This window comes from Mercurialis annua, linkage group LG8 (assembly GCF_937616625.2).
Source record: "Mercurialis annua linkage group LG8, ddMerAnnu1.2, whole genome shotgun sequence".
NCBI lineage: Eukaryota > Viridiplantae > Streptophyta > Magnoliopsida > Malpighiales > Euphorbiaceae > Mercurialis > Mercurialis annua.
The window spans coordinates 16,005,427-16,028,697 of NC_065577.1; the positions used below are offsets into that span (position 1 = coordinate 16,005,427).

Below are 23,271 nucleotides of genomic sequence, written 5' to 3' on the forward strand. Positions count from 1 at the left end.
ATTCCCGCTTTCCTGGAACTGTTTCCTACCAATCCAAAACATCCTTCTCAAATAATGACACTACATATTTCAGCTTTTCCTCAAGAGTGCATTCAATTTTGTCTAAAACTTTCTCTGTATATCTCAACCACTCTTCAGTTTCTGTAGGATCTGTAGTACCTCCAAATTTCTTTGCCTCTTGTTTCCAAACTCTCTCATAGTTTTTATGAATTTCTGGTTCTTGTGCTCGATGTTGCGGAGGCGGTGCCATTCTTTGATGAATTTCAATAAACTTCCATAGCAAGGGATTTTCATCTTGTAGTGGAGAATTATCTTTAGATTGTTCCTATTCATTAAAAGATGCATTTCCAGGATCATGCACAGACTCTATAGACACTCTGGGTCAATGGAATTATCTCTGTGCTCATCCATCCTATAGAAGATGCATTGCATCAATTAGATGTATATCATGTTATGCATGTTATGCCAATATGCATCACACTCTACGCCCTAGGGAATCTAATCCCCGTTTTGATACCACTAATGTTACACCCTCTTAATTAAAACACTATTTACTCATAAACTTATAACAAGCACAACAACTTTCATTTGATATACTACCATGAAATATAATATTTCATACATATCATGTTACGACAAAAAGGTTTAACTTATAACATATCTAAATACATTCATACTATCTCACTTTTTTTTAAATAACACTTTATACATAACATGCTATAAAACTTTTAGTAATAACGTTTCGTGTATCTATCTTATATATATAAACACTTCAAAATATGCACGTGCAATGAACTCTCTATCGGCCCACCTGAAACCTATATCAAATACAAATGTCGACTCAAATCGATATCAGCAAGCAAATCGATAGCTCGTCATCTGGAGGAATTTCTCTGGAAATCAATGGACGCTTCAGTGCCTTATTACTTTTTACCTGTCCGGAAAATAAGTGTCTACACCTTCTCAGGACACTTATAAATTAAATTAGTATTTAAATTTAATTTATGTACTCTCGGGTATATAAATATTAACATGTGGTATAGCTCAACGATTTAAAATTGCAGGGTATTACACAGGGAGAGTAAGGAAACTCAATGTATCCAATAAGGATAAAACTTTTTACACGTCCATAAAGCATTCCAGTAATGAGCATGGTTCTTCGGCATCCGACATGCTGAACCCTGATTGAGTCTAGAAAAACCAGCGCCTGCCGGCTCATTATTTAGAGCTCGTCTAGTAGAACCAGGGATCGCCATCCGTGCATGCCTAGCATGCGATCCACGCCTAACTCAACCCTAAGCAGACACCTAACAGAAAGAAGTCAAAAGGCAACAAAAAATTCCATAGAGATGAAAGACCAAGAAAGTAGTCCATACCAAGTCTCGGCAGCACCTCACTCAACGAGAGAAGCCAGAACGACAGCTACCGGGTGTGACACCTCGTCCAACATGGGTAGTCTCCCCATAAGCAAGGACCTTAACAGGTCATTCATATAGCTCCGCTAAGGCGCATAAACCAGACTTATAACTGCATGACGCCGCTGGTCACAACGAACGCCAGGAGGTTGAACATCTCGGCCACGCAACATAGAAATGGGCAGTGCTCTAGGAAGCAGACGCTCAAGAGGCCCGACCCACTAGTGGATAACTTGCTTACCCAGGAACCAGACACGTTAGTTGGGACCATGCATCAAATAACATAGACTAGACCGATCGCGAGCTCCTCGAAGCAAGCCATGCCAATGCACCCAGAGGGGTATTCCATGACGGTCGCACTTGTAAAACTACTCCAAGTAAGTACAAATTTCAAATACAGTTTATGGACTAACATGAGTTTCTCGTACGTTTTTACATCAATCCAGGTTAAATCATTATGCCGATCCCTACAAGTAGATTCCTAATCTCTAGACAGTGTACGAAAATAATCCCATTTCCTAAACAAAGGAAGGGCCTATGGAGGAATACGGCTAACCTGGATAGAATGACAGTCTGAATGACCAAAATATAACAAAGGAAACATAGAATTGGATCAGAAAATCAGTGAATGCATAAAAAATTGGAAACATGGGCCAGAAAGGAACTCAAACACACAACATGCCATATCTCCCTGAGACGGGACTCTCCTCGGACAACTCGGTCCATTATTGGTATACAGGTAAGTAAGGGAAGCAGACCCCGAGTCATAAGTCGGGACCTCATATAAGTCCTCCAGCACCGGTAGAACACTTAAGGCAGCATGGACCGTGAATTACAGAACAAACTTCATCCCTAGACTCTAAACCAAACAGCTATCACCAGACTCCATATCAAATATCTATCACCAGACTCTCGACAAGACTCCAGACTCTAAATTAGATTCTCAAATCTCCATACTATATTTTTATCACCAGACTCCAGAATATATTCTTATATCTTCATATATCTACCCTAAAAGACCAAATAGTTACCCCGGAGGACTAGATATCTACTCAAAAAGATCTACCCTAAAAGATCGGAAATTTACCCCATAGGATCAGACAACTATTCCCAAAGTACCAAATGGTTATCCACTCCAAATAAGACAATTATCTTCGGCGGACCGATATTTATCCCAAGAAGACTGAATCGACTTTGAGCACCTAGTGGCAGAAAGACACTAAGATATCTAAAATTATGGAATACGACATAAAAAGCAGCATAACAACAGTCTAACCCTACATGTAGGATTCTAGATAGAGGATAATTTTTTCGTCAAGAAGACATCATAGATCTTGTGTACAACAGTTCAAATAAACTTCAGACAGTTTTGAAAATTGTGGATTAATTACAAACACACGCCTCTATGCAATAGGATGGCTCTTGGGCGAGCCGAGGGGGTGTTGTCCCCTCTACAAACCTATGAGGTACCAGACATGATAATTGTCAGGCATCCATGCAACATAATAGCCCTTAGAACAACGAGGGGATGTTGTCTACAAACCTAAGAGGTAGAAGACATGATAATTACCAAGGGTTCAAGCCCCTGGACCACCCTCAGGACGATTGAGGATTTATAGTTTTATTCCACAGGGTAAACTACGGGCAGTTTGGATCCAATGGACGATCCTCATGCTAGTAGAGAAGTACTGCTCAGGCAGACAAATATAGAGTAGAACAAAAGCAAGGGGCATGGAATTAGTTCCATGCACCTCAATTGGTAATGCTCAGCTTAGGGCATTATAAAAATACAAGTGAATGAGTACCTCAAAAGGTGGATAGTATCCTTATTTCTTGTGGGACTAAAGCGCCCAATGAGATTTTCCAGAGACACCCGTTTGAGTAACAAGCTTGTGACCTGCCTGTTATAATTCAAGTGGACTATATCGATGTCCGACAATAAAATTGAAGAACTGAAGCGTAATTGTTGTAAATAATCCACAAAAATGTAAATGAATTGTGATAGAATTGTATGAAATATGACTAATTACAATGCCATAGAAGTTTATGGGCCAATTTGTAAGTTTGACAGACTAAATCGCCCAAAACCTAACCTTAGTGGCCTTGAAGGTCTTTTGACACTTTCTCTAACCAAAACAACATTTTTGCCACCTTTTTCATGGAAAACGTGATTAATACGAAAATTAAATAATTAAATCAATAATATATAGTTTTAACCTAACCTATCCTCTAACCTAACCTTAATCCTACCTCTATAATTTATACCCTTAGTAACCCTAATTTGAGGGAGTGGCAGTTATATCAAACACAAAAGGCACGCACAATCAAAGACAAACTATAATTGCAAATAGAAATCTCTAAATTGCTCCACCATAGGCGAAATATTCTAGCCACACCAACACCAAAATCCAGCCACCAAAAGTCAATCAAATCGAGCTATTACACTCTAATTTTTCAAGAACAACTAATGAAACACTGCGATCTAAGCTGGGTTATACATCCGGATCACAAGAAAACGACACCATGATTCAAAAAGGTATGTCTGCGGACCTTATTTCAATTTTTATCACATGTTTATTATAATCCTTGCATTTATTTTTGAATTCTGATGAAAAGGATGCATGCTTAACGTTTTTTTACGTTCTTGACATAAACCGCCATAATTGCCATGATTTTCCATGATTTTTTCTTTAGATCTATGTTTAGGGTGTTTTAATTGTTGTTAAATATTTTTTTTTATATTTATGATTTTTTCTCAAGATCCGGCGACATTGTTTTACGTATTTTTTTTGTATTTTTTGTTTACATTGTTGTTCAACCCGGTCTTTTGACACGTTTTTGGCTGAAAACTAACCCTATCCCAGATCTTGGCGTTTTAGCGTCAATGCTAGTTTGACCGGTGCCGCAGCCAATATAGAGTGGCATCGCCTCCACTTCTTGTGGCGTCGGGTGCCTTTGTCTTCAATTTCACCAGATCTCTTTTTTCGTGTTTTTAGGCTCATTCGGGCTTGAAATCGCTCTCTGTCTGAACCCATGGGCTTGTATTTAGTTGTAGATTTATTTTATATAATTACTCGAACTATTTCAAGTCATCTCCCTCTGCTATGTCAGTAGTAGAGACACATGCCATTTCATTATGGGCTTTAAAGCCCAATCGCCGGCCCAACAATTTCCAGCAGTCTTTCCCGCTTCATCCAGACTCAAAATTGATCACGATTTAAACTAGTGGACTCGTCGTGTTAACTAGAGGAATTAATTTTTTTTATTTTGTTCCGATCCTAAATCTAAGAACTGTCACACACTCCAAAATAAGGTTTAAAAGTATATCTAACCTTGCATGTATGTAAACTGCCATTTGGGTATGTTCAAATCCATTAGTAACAGAACCAATCTGATAATCACGTTAATCTTCGTTTAAACTAGTCAAACCACATAGAAATCCTCATAAAAACTGTACTTAGTGGTTGTTTAGGTATTCAAGATGGTAATTGATAAAATCAATCTCACTTTTACATCCTTTTTAGGTTTTATGCATGTAATTGGAATAAAATCCACATTTATCTATTATATCTTAGAAACCCTAGGGTTAGATGCTTGTTCAGGAGTACTTGCTACTTGTCCACCATGCAAGTTCAAATTGAGTCATTTGTGAGTCATGAATGTAATGCATGTTTACATTTCTGCACTTATTTTTCAGCACTTTACTTTTTCGGTCATTTACTTTTCAATACTTTATTTGTCTAGACTGCCTTATTTTGATGAGATGATCTATTCTAAATTTGATGTGCGTGATAAATTGATAAAGTCAATAAGTCAAGTACAAGAGTGTGAGTGGAGCAGGGTTCGGGGCCGCTCGCCCAGACTAATGGCTGATTTCGGATCCGGAAAGGTTTGAAAAATGTAGTCACCACTTAGCTCGTCTAGGAAATGCCTTTTATACCAAATGGGCAGATCTCTCACACTTATGGGTGAGACCACCTTACATTGGACGAAAAACCCGGGTTCGGGATATTTTACCGAAACTCTTGTACTTGGCTCATAGATTACATTTTATTTACTAGGCATATCCATTTATTTCTCATCTCAACATTCATGCAAATTATAGTATAATGTAATGGAAAGTAAACACATATGAAAGTAATAAAAGAAAGCACTTAATCATGTAAGACGCGCGTATGACTCAATCTGGATTGGCATGTGAGCAAGTAGCAGGTATTCATAAGCATACATCTAACACTGGAATGTCTATCAAATAACAGACATGTGGCTGGTCTGGATCATTTTACATGCATAAAGCCTAAAACCGGATGTCAAAGTGAGATTGATTTTATTTAAGTCATCTTGAATGCCTATACAACCTTCTAATTATATTTTCATGGCAATCCTATGAATTCTAGGTGATTTGCTGGATTTGCTGAATTTGATTACTAATTTAGGTGTTTAAGTCCTTTAGCCTGTTAATATTGGATTTGAGCATGCTTTTAGAAAACATTTAGACATTTAAAGCATACACATAAAGCATGCGATATACATACAAGGTTAGAGATACTTTTAAACTTTGTCAAACCGGAGTATCTAGCACTCAATGTGGTTTGACTGTCGATCTGGTTAGAATTATGTCACGACCCAAATTATTGAGCCGCGACCGGCGCTAGAGAATGGGAGTGGTAGCTCAAATCCCGTAGTAAGCCTAAACCACTATAAATTTTTCGCGATTAAAACATATCTTTATATATAATACATTTTCAGAAATCTTCTTTATGTAATATAATTACAAATATCAAAATATCGTATTCCTTTCCTGAAAACATTCACGAAACAATTCTTAGAAACCAGGATCTTACCGAGCGATATCTCATATCCAGCACCGCCCTGTTTCTAGTCATAAACATAACCAATTCCTCTCAAGGAAATTGGTACAAAATTCAAACGGATAACACATCATCTTTGTAAACAACTTATATATAAAATTATATTCGAGTTTATACTTCAAATACCGTTTGAAATCAAATCATAAACTTTATACTGACATCCACTGACTACTGCAGCTCTATAAAGACTCGTACTTTGTGTAAGCCAAAAGGCTGCCGACACAAAGGAGATGGTCTGTCTGATCCGACTCCGATAACCTGAAAAACAATGGTGAGGGGTCAATATTTGGGAAAATACTGAATGAGCTTGCAAGTTACTAACGGTACTGTTAAAAACATAACATCACATTTCAAATCAAGTAATAATATAAAAATACATATAAGCAAGTACTTGATCCATTCGAAACTAATATCCTAAAATGTGACACAACTTACGAATATTCAAATCATATTGATCCAAATGGTCCGACCCGGGAGTGTTCACACTCTACCACGTCGATCGCGACCAATCGTTTAATCCCATAGTGTGACTCCAACTCACTAGATACGGGGAATCCAGGTTACACCGTAACTGAGTGCTCACTCGTATCGAATTCATTGTCCAACTTCGAAATTCATATTCATATTGATATCATGCATATATATATATCAATTCATTTCTCATATGCAGAAACACTAGATTGACTCGATACTGGTGATCACACAGCCTATTGACACCCAATAGGTAGCTAGTTTCTTCGGATCGCATACTAGAGTTTCAGCTCAAAACAATCATTCAAGTAATCAAATCATATAAATGCGATGTATAAAATCATAATATACGAAAATAACTTTTATAAACAATATGCAAAAGTAAAATGCAACTCACAGTCACCGCTATCCAAATATGCAATATTATAATCCCGTAAGTGTAAACTCCATGCGTTGTTCGATCACGTAGCTATTCCAGCTAGACGGCTTGGTAGCTTGTCGGTACGTCACTTACTTAGTCGAGTTACCTGTACGTAAATCCATAAACGTAGGTTTAGTACAAAAACCCTAAGCTATAAACTTAGGTTAGCGCGATCGTATTCCAAATACGACTCTTAAGTTTGATCGTGTTCTAACGTTTAGTTGAGATACTCGTTATATCCTTTATTTATCGCTTTTCAAACATAAGTTCCTTTTATCTCGAAATTCTAATCGAACACGTTATGTTCGATATCTAAATTTCTCATTTTTCGGGGCCCGTACTTCCTTTTCAATGTCCGACACTCTAAAAGTCGGAAAATTAGGTCATCATAGGGCGAGAACGCATAAACGGGTAGGTTCATTAGTTATGCGAGCGCACGAGGGGTTGTGTGCGTTTCGCATACCATTGTGTGCGTTCGCACACAACGGTCTTGCACAGACCCGGAATTCACTTTCGGGCCATTCCGACGTGCTCTACGATACATAACCCACTGAATTCAACAAAACTCAAGTTTTGGCTTTCCGAAAACATCAAAAACGATAATAGAAACACGATTACAATTCGTTCGATTCGTATAAAATAAAACAGCCCTTATTTACTAATTGCCGCAATAGAAACGTCGAGCTTACCTTGATTTGAAGCTCAAAGATGATAGAGAATCGAATTCTGAACAAATCGATATAAAGAACGTGTGATTTGGACGAAAAACGGCGAAACGGCGGCGGATCGACAACGATCGTCATTTTCTCTCTTCTTCTCTGGATCATTCTTTCTGATCCTTTCCTTTCTTTCCTTCTTCATGTATATATATATATTATATGTATATATATAATATCTTGGCTAATTAGCCACTTTAATCTTTCATTTCTTTAACTTAAACCAATTCTCTTTTAAACTTTCTAATTTAACCAAACAGTTAATTATTTACTTTAATTCAATTACGTATGTATTATTTATATCCAAAAAATAATACTAACTCAATTATTATTATTTTTCTAAAATAATCTTTTAATTTCTATTCTTGAGGCTAAATTGGCTAATTTAAATTTTGGTCCTTGAACTTTTCAAAAGTTGCAATTTAGCCCAAAACGTATCCGCGTTCAAATTTTAAAAGGTCTTCGATTGACCCGAAACTTTTACCACAGATACTATAAAACATTTCGCGGACCTTGGCGAAATAATTTCCATTACGGGATTTATATTTTATTTTACTTTAATTTTTCTAATCTTTTCCTCAAATCCTTCTAATACGCTTAATGAAAATTTAGTCTAAGTCCTCAATAAAATTAAATTAAATCCACATTAATTTAATTTATCGGAATTTGCGACACGTGGCACAATTTAATTACTTTAAATATTTGGGATATTACAAATTAGGACTTGGCCAACACATGGAATTTCTTTATATCATCAATATGGATCCACCGGTTTGAACTTGGATCGATTCCGAGTTCAAACGAACCCAAAATTGCTTCTAGAAGTAGCTATTCTAGTCAGGTTTGGGCTTCAAGACCCAATTAGCTAGAAAGAGTAAAATTATGGACTTTGAGACCCGAAATAAATTAGGAAACGCCCATTACAATACTGATTAAGATCCTACAACTAATTACATGTCCATGAGCTCAAACGGTGCTCAATTTTGAGTTCAAACGAACATAAAATAAGATCTGAATTGATTGTAGAAGATCTGGGAACGATTTGGGAACGAGGAACAGGACACCATGGTGCCAAAGGGATTGGCGGCGCCAGTGAGGGGGATGGCAACAGTTCGTTGTTTGGTTCAGGTTTTCAGGCAAAACGCTCAAAATACGCTTAAAACGCACAATATAAGTAACAGAATTGAAATATAAACGCCCTAAACACTCAAAAACATCGTAAAAATAGATTTTTTAGCGGATCTAGAGGCAAAAATATCAAAAGCATTAAGCATGGAAAAACAGAAGTATATGGCTAAACATGGCAATTCTACATACAGATCTGATCAGATCTGGCATGTGAGAGCAATTAAAACATATAAAACCATATGTCTGTAACATATATATGGTCTAAACATGACTTAATTATCAGAATTATCAGTTCTAGTAATCATACCAATCATAAAAATAACATTTTAAGCAATTCATCAGTTACAACAACAAATCTTAGAGATCTAGCATGCAACATTGTGAAAAAGTGATAAAGATGAATAGAGGGTCCTCAAAAGTACTGTTCTAAGTCCTTGACTCGTTTTTTAGTAGTCCCAATGTGGAATTCAGCTTCGAATCTATGCACAATAGTTCGTTCTTAAGTATGTAAAGCGTATTTAGCTTGATTCTGGATTAGAATTGACTAATGTGTGCGTGGTGGTGTAGTAGAGTTCGACCAAACTAGTATTTTTTCTAGGGTTTGGTGTTTGATTCTACATTTTTGTGTTTATGGTCCAACCTCTTGCTAGGCTGTCCCAAGGTCCTATTTATAATGATTTAGGTTGACCTAGGGTTTACTAGGTGTTCGTATTGGATGAGGAATGTGAGAGTGTGTGGAGTGATAACTTTTGAAGTCTAATTAGGATTAGGATTAAGTTTAACATTTATCTTATTAATTATTAGTTAAAATTCGGAATTAAGTAAGCGAGCCATATGAAAAGTGGTTAAAAGTTGTTTTTGGAGTTTAAAAGTGTTAAAAAAGATTTTTAAGACCCTATGTGTCATGGTCAATTTAGCCCGTCCAAATTGCATATTGGCGATAAATTTCTTAGATACTATAATTAGTCCAGTTTCTTAACTTAGATCAAAATTTCTTTGAATTTTTAAAGGCTATTTATGGCTAATTACGTTTTAGTCCCTCAAGTTTTGCAATGTACATAGATCTAACCAGTTTGAATCCGACAAGTGGACCGCAAACTCGTCAACTAGACAAATTTGTCTGGAAATCAACATTAAACACTTCAGTCCCTTATCCTTTTTTATTTGTCCGAAAAATAGGTGTCTATAAATAGTTAGTTGTGTCAACAAACCCGAATCTTTTTGTCTAACGCACAACATCTCATCCATAGGCGTGTAAGATCGTATAGTCGGTAGAAAATGTATTTTTTAGCTAAGTTAAGCGGCGACTCTATTTTTTAAATTAAACCAGATCGAGGTTGCCACAAGTTTGGGCTAGTCCGACCGCCCTCCGCTCACAATATGATGAATATTAAGTGAAGAAATATTATGGTAATTTAAAAAAGACTTCAAAAAAAATTTTAAAAAATAAAAGTTAATATAAAAAATAAAGTCTTAAAAAAATTTAATATAAAAAAAATCTAGTGTGAAATGTAAAAATTTTGAGTAAAAAAGTAAATGGTGTAAAGAAAAATTAATTTCATAAAAAAACCCATTTAAAATAGATTAAAATTACTCCATAAATGAGATTTTTTTATTGAATCTCAATTCTATTCTAATCCAAAATTTGATTAGATCTTGAATAGATATACCGTGTGGGACAATTAATCATTGTTTTTGTTGGCTGGAGTGTGGAGCCAAAAGATATTGAAAAATCGCAAATATAGAATCATAGAGTTATAAACAATCACTAAATCACGTAACTGTTAAAGAGATGGTCAAACCATCTTTATAATACACTTTCACAAATTTACCAATTCAATTTTTTTAAAAAGTTTAGCCTTTGATAATTTTTTTTTTAAAATTATCTTTAATTATTTTTTCGGTAAATTTATTTAAAAATTTTAAATCGTTTTTGAACAAAAAGAAATATGCATTCGATTCGGCATAAAACGCATGTGAGATCAAACTTAAATTTCACTTAATTTGATATATTGACAAAATGAGTCACATAATTGAAATTGGAAAAGAATCAAATAAATAAAATTTTCTAGATATATAAATATATTGGATAAGAACTTTGAAGGAGTTACTAGGCAAACTAAATTCAACGTAAAAATTATCAGCCACTTAACGGCCACAAAATTACAGTTTATAGTTTAAGTCCGCCCAAAAAAATTCTATTAAATAAAAAATAAATATTATAAAGATCTAATGCTTTAAAGTTCCCCGACCTTTCATTTCCTTTTCAATCATATTCTGACGTTGAAAATCAGTCAATTTTACCATATTTTGTATTTTTTTTCATTTTAATTGTACCTTAAAGCATAAAATTTACCTTTTTTTTATTTGGCGAAAATTCAAAAAAAATCTCTATTTTACATTAAATTAATTTTTTATATTAAACTGACCATTTTTAAAGAATTTTTTTAACCTTTTTTCAAATAATTAAAAGTCAATTTTATGCTTCAGAGTACAATTGAAATGAAAAAAATACAAAATAAGGTAAAATCGACAAATTTTCAATGTCAGGGTGGGATTGAAAAAGGAATAAAAGGTCGGAGTTGTTTTAAGGCATTAAACCTATTATAAAAACAAGGTCAAATGTCGTAAAAAGGCTAAAAGTTTCACAAAAGTCATGACCTTTCAATTTTGTCGATTTTGGCCAAAAACTGATTATTTGGTTTCACAAAAGTCCTGATCTTTCAATTTTGTCGATTTTGGCCAAAAATTGATTATTTAGTTTCACAAAAGTCCTGACCTTTCAATATATGTGCATGCCACGTATGCGCCACATAGGCAAATTGAAATTAAATTGAGAGTTGGCCACAATTGAAACCAAATAATCTGTTTTTGGCCACAATCGACAAAATTAAAAGGTCGGGATTTTTGTAAAATTTTTATGAAAAATTTGGTCTTTTTATGACATTTGGCCTAAAGACAATAAACTTTATAAAAAGATTGGATAAAAAAAATTGAAAGTAGGTGGACCTTGCTTAAAGAGATGTGCACAAATTAAATGTAAATTTAGCATATATTTTCAAAATATACCCAAATCATCCTTGGAAAGCAATTACATTCTCCTCACATTACGAGGGCAAGTATGGAATTTAGCCTGACAAACAAAGGAAAGAAATAGAGTCGACGCCCATAATCTTAATTACTTTGAATAAATAGATTGGGTTGCAGAATGGTTGATGACCGAAAACATGAGAATGGCCACCCACCATCGCGTGATAATACTTATTATTTTTGTAGCCGTCTCAGCCGTAGAAGGGTCGGGTTCTGTTCACCGGAGCGGTTTTCCGGCAGGATTTAAATTTGGGACGGCGTCGGCAGCTTACCAGGTTTGTGCTGAGCTAGTTGTTAATTTGTGAAAGGAATGGTTTTTTGACGAATGTAAATTGACAGTATGAAGGCGCTGCAAATGAAGATGGTAGAGGTCCAAGTATTTGGGATACATTCACTCATACATACCCAGGTAATGGTTATGGTAATCAGTACTTCCGGCCAAACTCAGAACTGGTTCTGAATCGGTCAAACCAGTTCAACTTAAAATTGGCCCGGAAATGTGGAAAGATCAGTTCCGGGCCAGTTCTAAATTTTTGAACCATGACCTCCCGGAAGGAGTGAGCATCGGTCGGTTCGGTTCGATTCCAAATCGACAAAAACCATCAGTGCCAAACTTTTCTAAATCTAAAACCTAAACGTAGTTATTTTGAACTTTTCTTTGACCAAAATTTTTGTCGGTTTGGTTTGGTTTGATTTTAAATTTCGGTTTGAATTCAATGTTAATTTTTAGGGTTAATTACATATAAAATCACCACCTTTACACGAAATTGCAAAAATAACACGACCTTTAAAACGTGGCAATTCAGGGCACCGCCTTTCATTTCTTTTCAAAAACAACATGGACACAATTTTAGTGGTATTTTTGCTTACATGGCATGACACGTGGCACTCACATTGAGTGTCCAAGTCAGTAAAATTTTATCTAAAAACGTGCCCATGTTATTTTTGAAAAGAAATGAAAGGTGATGCCCTAAATTGACACGTTTTAAAGGTTGTGTTATTTTTGAAAATTCGTGTAAAGGTAGTGATTTTATATGTAATTAACCCTAATTTTTATGGTAAAATAACAAAAAAATACCAGAATTTAGACTATAAGTGAAAAAATTTACTTAATGTTGTTGAAGAGTTCGGTTCAGTCGGTTTTTCAGTTATGTCAATTTTACAGCATTCAAATCGAACCGTTCACTAAACTCCAAAATTTTTAAAATATGAGACCGAACCAAACAGCTTTAGTGGCCCAAATAAATAATTTCGTACCAAATCGGATCAAACCATCAAAGCAATAGGTTGGCGGCCACTACTGCAAATTTATACAAGTTAAAAATTAAGTTAAATACTTTTTAGTATTTTAATTTAATTTTAATTGTAAATAAATTTTTTCTTTCGAACCGGCTGAAACTGGCGGTTGAGGGGCTGGTTTTACTTTTTTTTTGAACTGTAAACCGACAGTCCGAACTAAAACCGCCGGTTGTTAATCGTGACGACCACCTCTTTCAATACTATTAGACTAAATATGCCATAACACAAATGAACCATTATTGTATGCTTAATTCAAGCAACTCCTAATGTTAGTGAAGAGTTGAGACTAATAAACTATTAAATTATTGCTGTCCTTATTTTCTTATTATGATCAAAATTAAATAATCTAACAAACCTTCAAGCTTATCCGAATTTAAATTTTTAATGTTAATTGTTTTATTAAAATATACAATAATAATGGAGTAGAGTAGACCTTCAATTAATATTTAGAAGATTCCAATTTGAGAATGATTAAAAAAAAGATTATATTGGTGGGGTTTCAATACAATATTTTTTGGTATTTCAAAATATCAATTTTGTTGTTGTTTAATATTAGTTAATTAACAGTATCAAAAATGAAAATGTTAAGATAAATCAGAATATAGAACAAAGTATTATGGTTATATCAATATGAGTCCTAATTGATGTCCGGTTAGAAAGGTTGAAATTGCTCTAGCAGCTATAAAATATTGACTAAAATCATTTCAAATAGAGACACAAAATCTATATAGGCATCGAAAATTAATTCGAAATAATGCTAAGTAGTTTAAGTAAAATAAAATAAATTAATACAAATTTGAAATAATTTAAATTTAGTAAATGTTTAGTGTTTTTAAACATTATTTAGTGTGTCTTAGATCTACTACTATTCTCTTTTTAATTAAGGTTATCTTTTATCATTTATAAAAAAATTCTTATATTCTAAAATTCATTAATTTTGCTAAAATTTCAAACGTAAATAACAATTAGAAATATTTTTTTTAAATGAATTTAAGAGTGATATAAATATAAAAATTATAAAATTTTAATTGATTTATTAGAATTTATGGTAGTCCTTTGATTTTATTAGATTTTAATCTAGGCTTTTGAACACAAAAACTTTGAAGACTACTTGTTCACTAATTCTTATGATAATTTTTAGTATGATTTGAGCAGACATGAATATTTTGATTGTACAGATAAGATAATAGACCACAGTAATGGAGACATTGCCGTTGACTCGTATCATAGGTACAAGGTATTTTCTTCTCCCAGATGCAGTCATATTTGTTATTACTGAACTATTTTTTGTAGTATATATAGAAATTTAGTTAAAAAATGAATGAGCAAGAAGTTCAACTTTAGATTCTTAAGTGTATAGATGTGATAATGTTACAAAGAATCATTAATCTAGAAGTTGAAACTTTCGAAATTACGTAATTATCTGAACTTTCGGATTGAAGGATTCCGTAATTATCTGAGATTCATGCAGCAACTTGTGTAATTCCTTTGTATTTGCTTAAATTGAGTGACATGAAGTGTTGACTTCAGGAAGATGTGGCTATCATGAAGAGCTTAGGATTTGATTCTTACAGATTCTCGATTTCATGGTCTAGACTGTTACCCCGTAAGTACTCGTAACCCATTCACGCTTTACAGATTTTGTTCAGTACCGCGCATTTCATGTTATGCTCATGCAATTTAGGCGGCCATCTTAGCGGAGGAGTAAATCAACAAGGCATCGACTACTATAACAATTTAATCAATGAGGTGCTATCAAATGGTTGGTATCATTATGTGTAAATCGTGTACTTTTAGTTGTTATCTCGGACTACATCATGTCAACATGTGAATGTTAATGTTGCTTTATGAAGGAATGGAACCTTTTGTGACTTTGTTTCATTGGGATCTTCCGCAAGCTCTTGAAGACGAATACAGCGGTTTCTTAAGCTCCAATCTTGTGTAAGTAAATTTCCTTTATGAATAAAATAGCATTGGTTGATTAATAACACTTATATGTTGTTATAATAAAAGTAACTATTAAATGTCAACTACTCAATCTTTAGTTAATTGTCTGATGTTCTTGGAGTGCAGCGATGATTTTCGAGACTATGCAGAGCTAAGCTTTAGCAGCTTTGGAGACAGAGTAAAGCACTGGATCACATTAAACGAGCCACTAACCATTTCTAATGATGGGTACACAACGGGTATCAAGGCGCCTGGAAGATGTTCGAAGTGGATCTCTTCGAATTGTACTGGTGGTGATTCTGGTACTGAGCCATATATAGTAGCACATAATCAACTTCTTGCTCATGCAGCTGCAGTTAAAGTGTACAGAGACAAGTACCAGGTATTCTATCACTATGACTTTTCACTCTAAAATAAGTTTTCTCTACAAAAAAGTGGTGATACTAGAAGGCAAAGCCTAAACTTGATTGCATTACATTAAGCTATGCTGTGGTGAACCTAACAAGAATCTAGTGTAAATAGTAATAGAGAAGTGGTTCATGTCGAATTTGAAAATTGACAATTCAAAGTTCCTCGATATCGTATTATGTGGATGTTCGATAAAGCAGATCTAGATTGCTGTAATTTACTCTGTCAGCTCCTACCGATTAATGGAGTTATCAGAATTTGATAGCTGGTGGTTGTTATATGTTGGAAACTATGCTGCACGGACACTTTTCGAAATCTATGTTGCGTCGTTTTGTTTCCATTTCCATTTTCAAAAATACTTATAGTCAGCTAAGCTATATGTTTTATAATTTAATCCTGTAAAAGAATATCATTTTTCCGTTTTTGTTTTAACATTTTTTGTTTCAGCGTTTCCGTTTCCGTGCAATGTAAGTTAGAAATATTGAACTTGTTGGTCAGTCGCGCACTTGGCATTATGTCGATTGTTTTTATTGCAACTGAGGGTTAAGATGATAAAATTAACTGAACTCATTCGATCTGCTAGCATTCTTGTGATTGTAAATTTTATCTAATTGTTTAAGATTTCAACTTTATACATTTATATTTAGATGAAACAAAAAGGGCAAATTGGTATTTCATTGAACACAGAATGGATGGTCCCCATGAATGCTGAGTTAACGAGAGACTCTCTTGCAGCTTCTCGAGCCCTTGCCTTTAAGTATGACTGGTAAGTACCTACACGCACTGCCCGTACAAGTTCATATCCATTCGAAACGACTGCATGTAGAAAAAGTACCTAATTGTAATCCCTTGTGATGATGAAGGTTTATGGAGCCACTAGTGTCTGGTTCGTATCCGGTTGAAATGATTACCTATGTGGGTGAACGGTTGCCTAAATTTACGCAAGAGCAGTCGTTGATGCTTAAAGGATCTATCGATTTCATTGGGGTAAACTATTACACTGCAAATTATGTCGCTGATGTTCCTTGCGTAAAGGAAAACTTTAGCTACTCCACAGACTTTTGTGCTATGATTACTAGTAAGTACTATATTTTATCCAGTTTTTTTATGATAAATTATGTTATTTACTCACTTTAATACCGAGTATTATATTTATCAGGCTTTCGAAATGGGATTCCAATTGGGCCAAAGGTACAATTTCTGAATTTCATATACAATCATGCACTTCATCACTTAATACAGAGTTTGTAGAGATCAAAAGTTATTTCACGGACATTATGACGGAATTTGCAGACAGGATCGAGTTGGCTTTATGTTTATCCACGAGGAATTCTGGAACTTTTGCTCTACACCAAGAACAAGTTCAATGATCCTGTCATATACCTAACTGAGAATGGTAAGAAATAAGGTGCCCCGTTATACATACGAATCATGGTTTTTTTATTGCAGTTGTAAAATGACAAGTTAACCTGAATATGCCATTTTCCATTTCAGGAGTTAGTCAGCTTGATAATATCGATTCTATGCTGATTCTGGAGGACAACGTGCGAGTAGATTACTACAATGATCATCTTTTATTCGTACAAGAAGCAATTCGGTACGTGCACTGTAATAACTGACAATTTACTAGATTATTGATACCTTTCTTTTCCAGTTAAAAATATTGTTGATTAGCTTTACTGGTAAGGTAACTTTATTCAATTATTATCGAAGTTTCAGTATTCGAACCCTAATGAAGTATTATCGATCAGTCCAAGCAAATATTTATAGTTTGAACAGACTAACATGAATTAATGTACATTTTGAACAGGAGAGGTGTAAATGTGAAGGGATATTTTGGATGGTCAATGCTAGACAATTTTGAATGGAATGATGGTTATGCAGTTCGTTTCGGAATGGTGTATGTAGATTACAAGGACGGATTGCGAAGGCATTTGAAAAAATCAGCCTTATGGTTTAAGAATTTTCTGGAATCAAGGAATCAATCAGATTCTCTTAATTTCTTAAATTTGAGAAATAGAAAAACATTTTCTCGAGCTGAAAATTTACTTGCGTAGTTCATATGAATATATCCGAGCTCGGAAGTGTGAACTGCATATATATATGTATTTAATATGGAGTGCATATGTACTGAAATAGAGTTTGCATGAACTATATAAATTTGACGATTTGGTGGTTAAATAAAATAAGGCTTAAATACACCGAAAATCACCAACTTTCGCGTATTTTTAGTATTTAACATAATTTTTTAATTTTGGCAAAAAAGTACATGAACTTTCAAAATTTTGCAATTAAAGATACGACACCGTTTTGGATGTAAAACGGCATCGTTTTAAATTAAAACGACGCCGTTCTGGAGGTAAAATAACACTATTTTTCAAAGGAAAACACACGTGGTCTTAATTGCAAACAATTGGAAAGTTCATGTTAAATATGCCAAAATTTAAAAATTATATTAAATACCAAAAACACGCGAAAGTTGGTGGCTTTTTGTGCATTTAAGCCACAAACTAATTTAATGTGGAATTTTTGATTGAGTTTTTGTTGAAAGAACGACCTCTTAATTGAATTTAGGAGCCGTTTGGTTCGCCAAAAAAGAGGGAATGCGAATGGGAATGGGAATAGTTCCTGCATTATTTATGTTTATTTTGTCAAATTGTATTAGGGAATGAGAATGTGATTACCCCTTAAATATGAAGAGATTTTTAGACAAATACACCTAAAACACATAAATATTCTCACAGCTACTGTAAGAATTTAATTATAACCATAACACCGTTTGACATAAGTTTCTTTTGAAAAATACGATTCCTCCTAGCTAAGTAAACTGAACACGCTACCAGAGAAGACTGTTGCCTAGCCACCAACTCGTGCGGCGAAAGCATCTCGCCGTCACCTTCCTCCTCGTCCTCATCTATCTATTCAAAATCGGCGGCGACAGAGATGGTGAGTTTTGGGGTTGGAACTGGAAATTCAAGCAATTGTCTTTAGTTTCAATTGTAATCACGATTAGAAGAAGGTGTTATTAATGGAAGAATTCGGCGGCAACGGAGATGGTGGGTTTTGGGGTTGGAATTGAAAATTCAAGAAGAAACTATATATCAATGCCAAAAGTAGTGCATCTGATTCTACGGATTTTGCCGATGCTTATTTATCTCTGTATTTGCAATTATCTGTTATGATTTTTTTTTGTTTATAGTAGATATATTCTTTGTGTTTGATAAAATACTTCAATAAAAATGTGTTAAGGTTTTCAATTCAAATATGTGATTATCTTTTCTCTTTTTTATTTGGACATTGCTACTATGATAGTTCCCAAATTTAGCTGTCTTTTCCATTGATCTCTCTCACGTCCATCCATGAATTGATCTGCATATTCGACTTTTTTTAAAATTGAAGGTAAAATGGCTGCCAATTAAACTTATAGTTTATATTGGTTTACTAAATATAAATTTACTAACGGTTAACTATCAGTTTACTTAAAAAACAATTTGTTATTGTTTATTTTTTTTAAGTTATAAAATATTAAACTTATGATTTATATCGGTTTATTAAATATAAATTTACCAAATGTTTACTATCAGTTTACTTAAAAAACAATTTACTATTTTTATTTTTTTTTAAAATTATAAAATATTAAAGGGATGTAAAATAAGTTTTATTGGTTAACTTTTAGAAATCTATTAGAAAACATTAGGGATATTTATTGGTTATCTTTGGGTTACCTAATAGTTGAAAGTGTAACCTAACAGTAAAAGTATTTGGTAACCATTTAGTAAACTTTTAGTAATCAATTAACAAACGTAAAGCAACACTATCTCGATTTAAATTATTTAATTATCAATGAATATTAGGAAACCTATTAGTAAATTTTGTCGGAAACCTTGGGATGTTAAACTCCGTAGATCACTAAACTTTCTTTAAATTACAGAAAGGTCACTAAAAAAACTTTTGTTACAAAATGGTCATTGAACTATAATTTTTATTACAAAGGGGTTCATCCATCTAAAACGTTGCATTTTATAGCAAAAACGCAACATTTTCGCTTACGTGGCAAGCCAAATTTACAAAAAGGAACATAGTTTAATGACCTTTTTGTAATAAGAGGTATTATCTAGTGACATTTTTGTAATTCACGAAACGTTTAGTGTTGTTTTTGTAACAACATAAACATTTTTGTAGTAAAAGGTATAGTTCAATGATCATTTTGTAACAAAAGTTTTTTAGTGATTTTTCTGTAATTTGAGTAAAGTCTAATGATCTACATAGTTTAATATCCGAAACCTTGGGTATCTTAGTACACATTTTTATAGTATACTGATGGGTTAAAGATTCTGGGGGTTACTGAACTTTTCCAAAGTTACAAAATAGTCACCAAATTTCAAAACGTAACAAAATGATCACTATACTATTGATAAGTGAACCTCCGGTGGTCTGTAAATAAATTCCGGCCAAATTATGCAGACGTGGCTATCGGTTGCTGACTCACCTCCACTCCTTCTTTTCCATGTCATTCTTATTTTTTTCTTTTACACATCACCAACCACCTCACTCTCCTCTATTTAATTCAATGGCAAATTAAAATCCCCAAATTCCAACTCCTAACCCTAAATCGCAAAACCAATTCATCATCCCTACCCGGACTGTCATCATCCCATGCTTTAATTTTGCGACCTAACCTGTTAACAAAATCGATGGCTGACAGATTCTATCTTCCCAAATGTAGATGCGGCGAGCTATCAATTTTGCGAACGTCTTGGACCGAAGCAAACCCAGGCCGAAGATTTTTCGGTTGCAACAGATATGAGGTAATTTGTTATTGGGTATATTTGAATTGTGTTCAATTTTGTGTCCAGTCATGTTAGAATCGATGAGGGTTTGAGATTAGAATTTGTCACTTCAGTTCAGTTGTTGCCGTTTTTGATTTTGTTTAATTATGTTAATATTTGACATGTTTCATGTTAGAATGGAGGGGGTTGTGATTTCTTCCAGTGGTTTTATCCTCCAATGCCATATAAAATTATGGGGTTGCTGCACAAAGATGATACCTGTTGTGAGCACAAGAGCAAGGAACAGAAGACTAAGAAGCTTTCATGGATGCAGCTGCTATTTGTGCTGCTAATTGGAAGTGTTGTTGGCAGACTGAGCTCTGCATCCGGTTGTAATGCAAACTAACTCTAAGCTGTAGATTAGCATGTTAGAATAAGGAAAAATGTATGGTTGGCTGTAATGTAATGAAATGGTGATTTGCTCTTAGCTTGTAAAATGGTGATTTGCTCTTAGCTTGTAAAATGGTGACATTTTGTTGGCTGTAATTGAATTTAACATAATAGAAAGAAACATGTTATCTTTGCAATCATGTCTCTTGTTACTTGAAGCTAAACTGTATTAACAATTAACATTCACAAAGCACTAACACCTTGAAATAAGAAAAATAGAAATTAATATTATAAAAATAAGTTTACATAAACATCATATTCTGCCCACTAGCAACAGACAGGGAGAAAGTGTAAAGTATTCAAAAGGGTTGGCCGTACATTTACTCATACTAGCAAAAAAATAGCACAACCAACAAAATAGCACAGCACACAAGGCTGGCAAAACAGTCAAGATGGTCCCCAACATTAACTAGTGGGCTCTACCACCATATGTATGAGTAAATGCATCAAAAAACACAATAAATTCTTCATTTTCTTGTTGGTATCCAGATCTTCCTTTTCTTATCCTCTCTATCCTTCTTGTAAGTGGACAGAGGAGCTCTGAGTGCTGCCATAACTTCTTCCTGTGATCTTAGCTGCTTCCCTTTGTTCTTAGCTGCTGATGGTGCCTCCTTAGCCTTCCCCTTCAGCTTGTCACTTGCAAATAATCTCCTTGCTGTTGGCTTAGTGGTTATCCTGTTTGGATCTGCCTCATGTGCCAAATCTACAATCTCAGCCAAATTCTTCCATTTCCCTAACAAGGGATCCTCATCTGGTGTCAAGTTTGTTAGTGATATGCACTAGGTCAATCATGTTTGACCATGTTTTGACTTTATCATTTTATTATTTATTGATTGGCAGTTTTTATCATTTTATATTAATGATTAAAATACTTGAATGGTCAATTCTTTCTAAGGTCATCGAGTATGTGACTTGATAGTAGAACCCTTAAGTTTAATAAAAGAATTATATACCATCTATCCCTAGTCTTAATAGAACATTGAGACTAGTATGATGTTGACTGATGATTATGTTTTACTAATCATGTATATGAGATATTAAGTCAAATCATAGGTGCTATTTGAGAAATAAGGCACTGGATGACCCACTGTGAGAATACTACATAGATCACTGTCATAAGTAATTCTCATTACAGTTCTATTAGTATAATCCTTTGACCTTGAAATCATCATGGATTTCTACATAGCTATTTCATATTTTGATATAGTCTTACATTATCTTTAACAGGATAATGGAATAGATTGTCATTGGATATGAAAGTAACTATGTGAGAAATGTGAGTGACTGAGAAGGAATTTGTCCCTCATTTATTTGAGTAAGATATCTATGGGCCCCTTGAAGAAGATAGACTGAAGTAAATGCATGGCCATGCTAATTGATAAGAAGTTATCATTTTCAGTCTACTTAGAGTCAAGAAACTAATGATTGAATGTTATAAGGATGACATAACTATGCCTTATATTCAATCTGGATATCGAGAGACAAAGGGATTAAAATATTATTGTAAATGGTTAAATCGGATTATCGATATTCATATAACTTGGGTAGTCATAATGTCTTGCTAGAGGCCACTTATGACTTGTGGGCTGAAATAGGGATTTCGAGCCTACTGCCAACGTTATATGAACCTACAGGGTCGCACACTAAGAACAGACCCAAAACAGTTATGGGTTGTACAAGCCCAATGTGATTAAGTGATTATATATATATATATATATATATATATATATATATATATAATTCGTAATATATATATATTAATTCGAAATTTAAGGATAAGTGTTTTCCTTAATTTATTATTTTTGGAAGATAATAAATATAGTAATTAATATATATGGATAATTATCAAAAAGGAGTTTTTGATAAACATAAACTTGTAGAATTTCAATGAGATTGAAATTCGAATTTGTCTCAAACCCTAGTGTTATTTATCACTATAAATACTCATTAAGCAGTTGGTTTGAGTATTACGAAATTCATTATTCACTAAATCACTAAAATTCGAAATTGCTTGTGAAGCAATAGTGCTAGCACACAAGCACTAGTTTTGGCTAAGGTCTGTTCGTGTGGATACTCGTAGAGGACGCATTCTTTTGGAGGCGTTTCTGATCCGAGGCCAGGTATCACCAAAGTGAACCACCTCCTTCCTTCCTACATTGCTGTTGAATTCGACATACAAGTAAGTAATTATTCTGTTAATTCGAATTACATGGATCTTGGTTTGGGTTTTTAGATAAATTTTTGAAATTCCGCTGCGTTATGAACCTATAAAATCCAACAAAGTTC

General features: G+C 34.0%; 1 protein-coding gene across 2 annotated transcripts; it reads left to right on the top strand.

Annotated features, from left to right (window-relative positions):
• The first annotated feature begins 12,231 nt into the window (after positions 1-12,231).
• LOC126660304 (beta-glucosidase 12-like) lies at positions 12,232-17,991 on the top strand. 2 transcript variants are annotated; one of them, XM_050353715.2, is made up of 13 exons: positions 12,232-12,387; positions 12,452-12,521; positions 14,590-14,648; positions 14,942-15,017; positions 15,096-15,173; positions 15,265-15,352; positions 15,485-15,740; positions 16,414-16,532; positions 16,630-16,844; positions 16,926-16,957; positions 17,060-17,162; positions 17,261-17,363; positions 17,577-17,991. In XM_050353715.2, exons 1-13 carry the CDS (start codon positions 12,238-12,240, stop codon positions 17,821-17,823), a joined length of 1,596 nt encoding a protein of 531 aa, XP_050209672.1. In that variant the 5' UTR covers positions 12,232-12,237; the 3' UTR covers positions 17,824-17,991. The 2 variants fall into 2 exon arrangements, with proteins under 2 accessions (XP_050209672.1, XP_050209673.1); XM_050353716.1 differs by lacking the exons at positions 12,232-12,387; positions 12,452-12,521 and having other exon boundaries at positions 14,590-14,641.
• The last annotated feature ends 5,280 nt before the right edge of the window (positions 17,992-23,271 follow it).